Here is an 11,693-nt window from a genome sequence, read left to right as displayed (position 1 = left end):
AAAAAAAAAAAAAAAAAAAAAAAACTCACCTCACTAGGATCCTCCCCCTCCCGTTCCCTAAACTCAACCCCCTTCTTCCCCCCCTCCCCGCCAATCCCACTCAACCTCTGCACCGACACCACCGTATTAAACAACCTCTCCCCTCCCTCCAGCCCGGCCACTCCCCTCTGCACTTCCGCCAACGACACCACCTGATGTTCTAGACAGTCTGCATATTCCTGGTTCACCTTTTTCAACACCCCTTCCACCGTCCCTTCATCCCCCCCTTGGGATTGGGAGGAGAGGGTGACGAAACAGACCAGCATGCCAATAAACGGCCCCACAGCCTTTTCAATCCCCGCAATCGGGAGATCACGGCCGGAGGCGAGATAGCCGAAACAGGGCGATTCAACACCGGTGTAGGCGCGGAGCAGCAAGGCCCAGGCGAGTTTGTACACCGATGCGGCGGTCGTCTCCGTCTGCGCGCAGATGGAGTGCAGTTTCGCCGGATTGGGGTAGTTCGCATTCAAATGACCCAGCACCCGCGCACTTTCTTTCGCAGTGCCCGTCGTGCCGGCGGAAGTGGTAGTAGTATCCGCAGGAGCAAGCGAAGGAAACTGACACGGCTCACACCCCCTGAGGAAACCCCGCCAGAACTGGCGAGAGGAATCCAGATTCTGCCTCGCCAAATACCCCGTGTATTGAGCATAGACGTCTTGTGGAGGCGCAACCACCACCGTCCCAGCATACGCAGCGATGAAACTATCCAGCAGCAACGCAACCGACGTCCCGTCGATCAGGGTGTGGCTGATGTCTAATTGCACTAGCACACTCCCATTCCCCCGCGGGAGGAGGACGACATGATGCGGGGGTTTGGACGACACGCCGAGGTGCTCGTGCGGTCGGCCGACGGGGAAGGTGGTAGCGTCGTGGTGGGTGGTTATCGAAGCCGGGACGGTGGTCAGCACGACTTGGGTGTATGTTGATGCGGCGGCGGCTTGGACAAACACCGTCCGCAGCATGGGGTGGGTATCAATCACCACCTGCCAAGCAGTTGCCAGTTTGTCTGCGGACACAGCGGTGCCGTTGTGGGAGACGACCTCCCAGACGTAGCGCACTGCGTAGAGCGTTGGGTCCAGGGCTTGGGACATGAGCAGGGCGGTTTGCATGGGTGAACAGGGGTAGAGATCCTGGACTTCTCCCGTGATTCCGAGGGCAGGGAGGGTTTTGGCGAGGAGGGTGTCGAGTTCGGAGTAGGTCGTGTCAAAGAAGGGCACGTCGGATAGCGTGAGGACTTTGTCACGTACTCGGCTGGTCGTCCTCACCAAATCCCGCAGCACGGTCTCACACCCGTCTATCCAGTTCTGCACTAGATGCCTATGCTTGACCCGCTCGGGAAAGGCAAACGCCATCGTCATCACGCCGCGTTCGACGCCGGCAGAGACGTCAAATACCGAGAACCGGGGGACGTCGCCAGCCGAGTCAGGCAGCTCCTGGCCTGTAGCAAACGTCGCGCGAGTCAGCAAAGCGTCGGCTTTTTCAAACGCTTGGAAGAGACCGAAGTAGTTGAAGGTGATTTCCACGCCTGTGGTGGCCGACGAGGCAAACCCAGAAAACCAAGGGAGGCCTTTTTCAGGGACTTGACGGCGGGAGTCTTTGACTTCGCGCAGGGAGCGGAGAACATCACTATGCGATCCTGACAGGATGACTGGAACCAGGGAGGTGAACCAGCCGACGGTGGAGGAAATGTCAATGTCGGACCGCCAGGGTTCGCGCCCGTGGCCTTCGTTGAAGAACGCTGGTAGGGCGGGGCGGATGGTTCCAAAGGTTTGGGCGAAGGCGTGGGCCACGGCGGTGAGTAGCAGGTCGAGTGGTTCGGTCGAGAAAGCCGTGTTGGCGCGGTCCATGAGGAGGTCGGTGGTTTGTCGGTCGAGAGTGAAGGTTTGCTCGACGAGACGGGAGGGGGTGTTGTCTGCCGCGTCCAGGCCCCAGAAGGAGAAATCGGCTGGGCGGATTTGCAGGGTGGATGGTGTAGCTGCGGAGTGCTCTGCGAGAAGACGGGTCCAGGTGCGGAAGGAAAGGGGGGTGTGAGAGGCTAACGAACCCCCCTTGAGGATGGTTTCGAGTTCCTCGAGGACGACTCGCCACGACACGAGGTCAATCACCAAATGATGGCAGGTAATAAACAGCACCACGCTGCCGTCGACCATGGAATACAAATCAGCTGCGAGCACCGGGCCGCGAGACACATCGAGCGAGGTCTGGGCTTGTGCAGCGTGGTCGCGGACGTTTTGCATCGACCAGACAGCGGAGAATTCCCGGACGGTGAACGACGAGGCTGCGTCTGCCGTGATACTCTGTGTCCAGCCACTTGGAGACTTGGAGAAGCGAGCGCGCAGCATGGCATGGCGGGTGACGATCTGTTGCAGAGCAGCCTGTACCTGCGCAGCGGACACAGCAGAAGTCACCTTGAGCAGATGGCTCTGGTTAAAGTACCCCGGGGCTTGCGGCGCCAGGGTCAAGAACCACTGCTGGATAGGCGACAGCGGGAAGGGATTCCCGTCCTCCTTGTCGTCGACCACGGCCCCTGAACCGGACCCTGACGAGTTACTCGCCCGCTGACAGAACTCAGCCAGCGTCTTGGCCTTGAGCAGGTCCTGCACTGTGACGAGGACTCCTTCAGCCCGACAGCGCGTGACAACCTGCATGGCGGAAATCGAATCTCCTCCCAGTCGCAGGAAGGAGGTCCCAGGGTGAATGGTGTGCGGGCCAACGTTGAGAACAGCAGCCCAGATCCCGCGGACTTGTTCCTCGAGTGGTGTGTTGACCGCTTGAACATCGCCAGAAGCCCCAGCATCACCCGAGAGACCGCCAGACAAACCGGCGATGGTCTCATACACCCCCTTTTCCATGGCCTTGACCCACTCGGCCACCATCTTCTTATTCACCTTTTGCGACGCCGGCATCAGCGGGATTTTATCGAGGACAATCCACACCGCAGGCACCATGTACACTGGCACCTTGTCGGACAGTCTCTCCCTGACACCGCCAACTCCAACCCACTGGTCCTTCTCCGCCAACGCAATCTGAGCTCCCGAAGTCCCAGCCAGATTCGAGTCTTGTCCCTCCATCGCCAACACGCCCACCAACCGATCCTTACACACCCCGGCACGGGGGTAGAGAACCAGCGCTTGGCGGACTGCATCGTCTTTGCGGAGATGGTATTCGATGTCTGGGAGTTCCACTCTCTGCCCACGAATCTTAACCTGATCATCCCTCCGTCCAAGACAACTAATCGTCCCATCGCTATTCACCCGTCCCAAATCCCCCGTATAATACACCCGTTCACTCCTCCCGCCGGCCCAATCAATCGGCATCGCCCGAAACGAAGCAGCCGTCTTCTCCTTATCACCCAAATACCCCCTCGCCAAAATCGCCCCCTCCACCACAATCTCTCCTGTTGCCCCGATAGGAGCAAGCTGCGTCGGCCTCTGCAAGTCCGCAACCCACATCTGTCCGCCAATCGACCTCCCAATCCCCCCATCAATCTGCGTCGCGGGGGACTGCACCGAGTTCTTAGCACAGTAAATACAGCTCTCCGCTGGGCCGTACGTCACAATCAACTCTAATCCGTCGCGGCCTGTCCAGCGTTCAATATTATCCTTCCCCGGCGCCTCACCCCCCAGGACTACCGTCTGCAACCCCGGAATAGCAGCGGGATCGAGCAAGCGGGCAAAACTCGGCGCGAAAAACGCCCAGGTGACGCGTTGCAGGTTGATGAACCCCGTGATGTCGTTGAGACGCGTGAAGTCGTCAGGGATGCAGACACACCCGCCAAACATCAAGGTTGTGAGTAACTCAGAGACCGACACGTCAAAAGTGTGCGAGGAGAATTGTAGCACGCGGTTGCCTGGCCGGGAATAGTGGAATGCGGCGCCGTGTTCGGCCATGCTGCTGCAGAGGGTCGCGTGTTCCCAGACTACGCCTTTGGGCGTGCCGGTGCTGCCGGAGGTAAAAATCGCATAACACGCCGTATTGGGTGTAGTCCCAGGATGAATAGCTGGGGGGCCGTAGCGGGGGAGTCGGTCGAGAAGGGGCTGGTCGACGGCTACGATGTGTCGGACTTGGGGGCAGGCTGTTAGGAGGCCGGCGTGTTTGGAGGAGGTGATAGCCACCCTTGCATCCAACGTCCCCAGGATGGACTGCAACCGATCGATGGGCTGGGCCGGATCCAACGGAACACATGCCCCGCCAGCCTTCAGAATAGCCAGTTGTGTCAAAGGCACCCATTTGGATTTTTCAAAGGCAAAGGGGACGAAGGTTTCCGGGCCGACGCCGAGGCCTTGCAGGTGCCGGGCGAGTTTGGAGGAGAGTTCGTCGAGCTCGGCGTAGGTCCAGGGACCGTCCCAGGCGGAGACGGCGAGGGCGGAGGGGGTGGAGGCCGCTTGGCGGGCGAACATGTCGTGGACGCGGTCGGGGAGGAGGGGGGGTAACTGCTGAGTTATCGATGCCAACTCGGAGCGGTCCGCGGGGGAGGTTGTGTCAAGGGTGGACAAGCGAAGAGAGGGGTTGACGTCGCCGGTGCAGATTTGCTGCAGGATATGCTCCAAAGACGACAACATCCTCCCCATCTGCGCCTCGTCCAGAATCCTCGAATCATACGACGCAACGAGTTCCACCTGTCCCCCCATGGGCGTCGCCTCAAGCGTAATAGGATTGGTCAAGAAATCCGAGGTCGTCCTCTCATTCCGCCAACTCAACTTCTTCTGGCCCCCTTTTTGAGTAGCAGGAGAAGCCTCAGGGTGAATCACAACCAAACTCCCCAACTCACACGCCCTCTTCTCATCCCCCCCCAGCGCCGCAATATTCTGCAGCCCAAACTGCTCAAACTCCATCATGTCGAACCCTTCTCTCTGGACCGTCTCTAGCAGTCCTTTGACTGTGGCACTCGCATCTTCGAAATCGACTCGCACTCGCACGGGGACGGTGGCTAAAGCAGGCCCGACCATGCCCAGGACACCTTCGACGGGAACCGAGCGGCCGGTGACTGACACGCCGAAGATGACGTCTGGGGCGGAGCTGGCGTAGGCTGAGATGAGGACTGCCCAGGCGGCGCGAAGGAGGGTGGATGAGGTGGAGGTCGAATTCGCGGCGCGGGGGAAAGCCACAACCTTTGTCAAGATGGAATCTGCGCGCGGGGAGGACGGTGGAGCAGATTGTGAAGGGGGAAACGGGGCAGGATCGGCGCCGGAGAGGTAGGATTTCCAGTAGGATGCCGAGGCGGATGATGGTGTTTCTTGAAGATGCTCAATAAAAGATTTGAAAGGGAGTTGTTCCTTTGTCGGAGAGCCAGGGTTAGGGTTGGCGTATGCCGCTGTCAAGGCCTCAGCCAACAAGTTCATAGACCACCCGTCGTAGACTGCATGATGCGCCGTCAACACAAACCGCGGCGGGTTTGTCAGTAACCCAGCCCTCGTCAACGCCGTGCCGAAACCCATCTTTTCCCTCCGGACGCTGTCAATATACCCCTTCAGATCCGACCCCCCCTCAACCCACTGCACCGGCCCAGGCCACAACACAGCCTGCAACCCCGACGGGACAACCCTCGTCCGCAGAATAGCATGTCCATCTACCACACTCTGCCACGCCTGTCTGAACCGTGTGAGATCAACCCACGCCGGGAGGTCCATAACGTGGTGTGCGACGTAGGCGGACGGGGTCTGTTCGGTCAACATGACCAGGCCGTCTTGGAGGGCGGTGGTGGGGTAGATGTCTTGGATGTCGGTTTCGGAGATGGCGCATTGGCGGGCGATGTCGGGGAGTTGGGGGTGGTTGAGTTTGGTGCGTTGTCCCTGGGCTGCGTCGGGTTGGGTTTGGATTTGGGATTGGGATCCAGACCCGGGCTGGGAAGATACCAGCTTGGCGATTGTACCAGCTGCAAAGATCCCCCCGACGGAAATCGTAATCCCCTGCGCGCGTGCTTGAGCGACGATACGGATGGCAGTGATGGAATCACCGCCCAGAGTAACAAAGTTATCCTCAACCCCCACCTCCGCCGCCGGTAACCGCAGGGCAGTTGCCCACAGACCTTGCATATCCCTCTCCGCTTGGGTAGTCGGCTGTTTCTTCGGCCCCTTCGGACCCTGCGCACTCCCAGCCGTGGCTTGATACACCGCAATTTCCGCGTCGGTCAAGTTCTGCGCAGCGGCACGCAAGGTTTTCCGGTCGATTTTGCCCGACACCAACTTCGGCAGGCTGGTCAACGGGATGAACAGCGTGGGTATCATATGCGGGGGCAGGGTAGTCTTGAGCTTTTCCCTGATAGATGTCGCCAACGGGGAGATGTCCATGTTCGCAAACAGCCCTGACCCTAACCCTGACGCAGCCCCTGAGCCACCTCCTGGACCAGCACCGTTGACTCTCCCCGGCAAAAACAAGAAAGCCAACAAAAACGCATCTCTCCCCCCCTCTCTCACCAACACATCCATAGCCAACTCCACCGGCTCTTCCACCGCCGCCCTGACCGCCGTCTCAATAGCCGTCATCTCCAGCCTCTGTCCGCGCAACTTCACCTGCGTATCCCTCCGTCCCTGGAAATCCACCGTTCCATCCTCGGGATTAATCCGTGCCAGATCGCCCGTGCGATACACCCTCACGGGCGTAGCGCCGTCGATCCAGGAGGGAATGGTCACGAAGGAGGTGGCGGTTAGCGTGTCGTTGTTGAGGTAGCCTCGCGTAACGTTGGGGCCTTCGATTACTAACTCGCCGATGCAGCCGGCGGGGGCGAGGAGAGAGGGGTTGGTGGGTTCGCAGACCCAGACTCTGGTGCCGTTGCCGACGCCGAGGTTGGTGAGTGGGAGAGGGTGGTCGGTGATGGTGACTGCTGTCCCGAGGTTGGTGACCTCTGCCGGGCCGTACACATTCACCAGTGGCACGCCAGCCCAGATATCTTTGCATGTCTGTGTCAGCTGCTCACCGCCAACAGACAGATACTCCATGGTCGGACACTCCGCCGGAGAAATGAGCGATGCCACGGTGGGTGTAAGCCAGGCGCGGTTAGCGCGGAGTTTAGCAATCCCCGCAGCGAGGTTATTCAACCGATCATGCTCCGAGGGAACGCACAGACAGGCACCATGAAACAGCGCAATCGCCAAATCGCCAATCGACACATCAAAGACGTGGGCGGCGAACTGCAAGATGCGGCTGGAGGAAGTGATGCGCATGGCGGAACCGTGCCATTCGGCCATGAGACAGACTGCGCCGTGGTCGAGGGGGATTCCCTTGGGTTCGCCGGTTGAGCCGGAGGTGAAGACCACGAAGGCGGTGTCAGAGGGGAGCACGCCGTACTTCTTCCGTTTGGTACTGCCGCCGTTGGCCTTTTGCGAGATGGTCCGGATGGTATTCTCATCCACCGCAAAAGGCCGATACCCGAGTCCCTGAATGCGCGAGACAGACCCCGGCGCGCAGAGGACAACACCGGCCCTGACTAGTCCGAGGACCTTGCCGACGCTGACGTCGGGGTGCGACGGTTCCACGGCGACGGCTACAGCGCCCATTTTGAGAATGGCTACGATGGACAGGGTGGTCCAGACGGATTTGTTGAAACAATACGGGACGTAATCCCCTTTGCGCACGCCTAGCACGGCACTGAGATGGTGGGCTAGGGCCGACGAGCCACGGTCGAGTTCGCGGTAGGATAGTGAGCCGTCCCAGGCGTAGACTGCCGGTGCCGTGGGCGTGGCGATGACGTGTTGGGTGAGTAACGCCAACAGGGTCGTTTCGGTGGACGGGGTCGGTAAAGTAGAGGCTGGCTGGGCGAGGTTGGTGGAGACTTGCAGTTGGTGGTCGTGGGGAGAAGCGTATGTCACGCTCGAAAGGGGGGAAGATGTCGGGAGACGGCAGAGTTGGGTTAGGACATGTGCGAACTGAGCTTGGAGAGCGTCGATTTGGGCTGGGGAGAATACCGAGGAGTCGAAGGCGGTTGTGACGGTTACTTCGCTATTGGCGAGACCGAGGGCGAAGTCCATGTTCAGGGCGTAGCTGTGGTAGCCTTCCAGGTCCAAAATTGCGTCGGCGAGACCGATTTGGGCGCGTCCAGCATCGTCCCCATCAGGTGTCAACACAGCCCGCGGGGGCTGGACGACGATGAGATGGCGGAATTGACAGGCTTCGGCCGCGCTGGGACTCGTCTTCGCAATAGCTTGTATGCCGACCTGGGCATGTCCGGCACCGTCACACGCCAAGACGTCTTGTTGAACTCTTTTTAGGAGGTCGCCGACGGTTTCGTCCTCGGTCCAAGCCACCCTTACCGGCGCCGTAGCAATCGTCGGACCAGCCACCTGCTCAATCCCCGGAAGTGCCGACGCCCGACCCGAAAAAGTCTCACCAAACACGACAACCCGCTGGTCAAGATACCGTCCCACCAACAAAGCCCAAGCCGCCCGAATCCTCGTCGGCAGCGTAAACCCCGACGGCACCATCGCCGTCACGGGAATCGACACCGACAGCGTAGCCGTGGAATCCGGCACAGGGGTGTATCCCGCGGGTAACGTCTGCGGGAACTGACTCGCGGGCGTAACAACCCCCTTTTCCCCGGAGAACTGTTCAACCCAGAACTTCTCCGCAGCTTCATGATCAAGCTGTTCCGCCAAATACCGCACATAAACACTATGCGGCACACTCTGTTTCCCCCCCATCCCCAAATACTCCCTCTCCACATCCTGAAACACATTCACCACCGACCACCCATCAAACAGCGCATGATGCACCGTCAAAAAGAACACCCCCCCGACCAGCCCCAATCGCACCAACACATCCCCAAACCCCATGCTCACCTGTTTATCTCGCTGGATATACTCTTGTACATCCCTCGCCGTCCCCCAAACAACCGCCGCATCATCAAACACCACCTGCACCGCGCCTCTCGCATGCTCATAAATCCTAGTCCTTAAAATATCGTGTTTTCGGAGGATAGCAGTCCACGCAGCTTGGAAACGCGGCAGGTCAATGGTGTAAGGCAGAGGATGGTGATGCCGCGCTACATAGGCGCCGGGACGGAGGGTGGAGGCCGTGAGGAGGGCTTCTTGGAGGGGTGTGGCCGGATAGATGTCGAGGACTGTGGCGTGCGGGGGGGAGCGGGATTGGATTGTGGAGGTTATGTCGTGGGCGTAGGCGGGGGGTAATAGGCTCAATGGCGCTGGAATCTCTGGGGAAGTATCTGCTTGGGTGGTGGTGTTGGTTTGGGCGTTGGGGCTGACGACAGCGAGGGAAGCGAGATCCCGCAGAGTAGGGGCGTTGATGATATCTGCCACGGTGACGGTGACTCCCAGGGCGCGAGCGGCAGAGGCCATTTTGATTGCGGAGATGGAGTCACCCCCCGAGGCGACAAAGGCGTCGTCCATTTCGAAGGCTGGGTTCTTGAGGGCTTCGCGGCAGGCTTGAAGCAAAATAGTTTCGGTTGGGCCGCTGGCTGCTGTTGTTGCTGCTGTCATGGCCGGGATGATGGCTGGGATGATGCTCTGGCGGAGTTGGATTGGCTGGGGGTGTTGGATGGACGGTTGTTTGGTGTGGACGGTCTGCGCCTGGGACTGGATCTGTGCCTGTGTCTGCTGGACGGACGGAGTCTGTCTGTGTGTAGGCTGTCTCTGCGGCAGCCCCTGAGACTGCCCCTGAGTCTGCTGAGCCCTTGGGATAACGCCCACCTTGAAGCTGGAATACGACGACAACTGCTTAATCGTCGCCTTATTCGCAAACTCCAACAGACTCCTCCGATTCACCTTGCCCGACACCAAATACGGAAAACTCGCCAACGGCACAAAATACGTCGGCACCGCCGCCGACGGCAAACTCCCCCTCAGCGTCTCCTTCATCTTCTTCAACGCATCCGCCTCCGCCTGATCAATCCCATGCAACACCACCTCTTCCCCCCCAGCCCCCTGCCGTCCAAACGCCAAAAACGCGCACAACACCTTATCCCCAACCGGCGAGATCACATCCACATGCACATCCACCGCGCTCGGCATGGCCTTGACCACATGAAACCTCACTTCATCCAACTCCATCCTCTGGCCCCGAATCTTGACCTGAAAATCCGCCCGTCCCATAAAACTAATCGCCCCGTCCGTCCCCTGCCGGCCCAAATCCCCCATGCGATAAAACCTCCTCCGCGCCACAGCAGGATAAAAATGCGTCTTCCTCGTCCACGCCGGGTTCTCAATAAACACCTTATTCGTCTTCGCCTCGTCATGCAAATACCCCTGCGCCAAAATCGGCCCTTCCACCAGAATCTCCCCCACCGCTCCGATAGGCGCGAGTTTGTCGGGATCATGCCGGTCGGCGATTAACATCCGCGATCCGATGGCGTGGCCGAGGGATTCCTTCCAGGGATGGGAGGCCCGCGTAGCGAGGGTGAATTCGTTTTTGGAGCAGTTGATGCATGTTTCTGCTGAGCCATACCCAATAATAAACCGCTCTAGCGCAGGCGTCCATTTGTCGAGATTCTCCTGGCCGATAGCCTCACCTCCCAAAATCAGCGTGCGCAAAGTAGGCACCATAGCCGGGTTTAGGAGTCTGGCAAAACTAGCCGCGAACAAAGCAGTATTCACCCCATGCCGTTCCATAAACGCCGTCAGTTTTGTCGCTTCAAGTCGATCAGACTCCGCCGGGATGACGATACAGCCGCCGTGCACGAGGGGGGTCACCAGTTCCACGACGGAGACATCAAACACATGCGAGGCAAACTGCAGCACACGGGTTGTCGTATCAAAATGGAACTCCCGGCCGTGTTCGGCTGTGCTGGTGGCTAGCGTCGCATGCTCCCATTTAACCCCCTTCGGCGAGCCGGTACTGCCCGACGTGAAGATCACATAGCACAGACCGCTGGGCGAGACATACGGCAGCGGCACAGTGACAGTAGCATCATAATCCCCATCGACGCAGAGGAGCTGACGCACTGGCCCGTTGTGCGGGTCCAGCGACTGCGCCAGGTTGTTGTGCAGCGCCGTGTTGGTCACGATGATGGGGGCCTGGAGTTGCGAGAGGATATCGTTGCGGCGCGCGGCGGGGTGGGTTGGTTCGAGCGGCACGACCGCGCCGCCGGCTGTCCAGATGGCGAGGAGGGCTACGGGGGTCCATTTGGATTTGGTGAGGAAATACGGGACAAACAGTTGCTCGGGGGATCCCGGGCCGCGGTGGACGGCTGCGGCGCTGGCAATGGCGGCTGCTAAGCGAAACGCTTGCTGGGCGAGCTCGGCATACGTAAAACTACCGTCCCAGGCGGTGATAGCAGTGCGGGTGGCGTTGGCTGGGTTGGAGCAGTTGGCGAGGATCAGGTCGTGGATGCAGTCTTCGAGGCGCTGCGGGATGGGGGCGCTGAACTCGACGATGCGGTTGTAGTCGTTGCGGCTGACGCAGTCGATGCTGTTGACTAGGAGCTTGTCGATGGGCTCGATGCGGCCGACGCCGCGGAGTTTTAAAGTCAAGACATTGAGGACGTGGGCGAAGTTGTCGTTGACGCTGACGGCGCGTTCGGGGGTCACGGCGTCTTTGCGGTAGGAGAGGTGGACGTGTACCATCATGCCGGGGGTGATGCTGACGACGGCGGCGGCCAAAGCCTAGTATCTTTTAGTACCATTCTCAGAGATGAAGAAAAAAAAAAAAAAAGAAAGCAATGCAACAGACCAAAAGAAGCCACAAAACTCTCTCTCGTCCCCCCC

General features: G+C 59.5%; 1 protein-coding gene across 1 annotated transcript in view; it reads right to left on the bottom strand.

Annotated features, from left to right (window-relative positions):
- C8A04DRAFT_40942 (uncharacterized protein) overlaps positions 1-11,555 on the bottom strand; it is a gene marked incomplete at both ends in the record, with an annotated part of 24,233 nt that extends 12,678 nt beyond the window's left edge. The window contains 8 exons of the mRNA XM_062785118.1: positions 30-4,235; positions 4,266-9,444; positions 9,598-9,647; positions 9,681-9,719; positions 9,756-9,851; positions 9,894-9,914; positions 9,948-10,169; positions 10,203-11,555. Coding sequence (XP_062632529.1) covers positions 30-4,235; positions 4,266-9,444; positions 9,598-9,647; positions 9,681-9,719; positions 9,756-9,851; positions 9,894-9,914; positions 9,948-10,169; positions 10,203-11,555 — 11,166 coding nt within the window. The remainder of the gene's footprint in view (positions 1-29; positions 4,236-4,265; positions 9,445-9,597; positions 9,648-9,680; positions 9,720-9,755; positions 9,852-9,893; positions 9,915-9,947; positions 10,170-10,202) is intronic.
- Between the last annotated feature and the right edge of the window lie 138 nt (positions 11,556-11,693).

The sequence above is a fragment of the Dichotomopilus funicola genome (genome assembly GCF_033296635.1).
Source record: "Dichotomopilus funicola strain CBS 141.50 unplaced genomic scaffold C8A04scaffold_134, whole genome shotgun sequence".
NCBI lineage: Eukaryota > Fungi > Ascomycota > Sordariomycetes > Sordariales > Chaetomiaceae > Dichotomopilus > Dichotomopilus funicola.
This window is presented reverse-complemented; position numbering and strand designations above follow the sequence as displayed.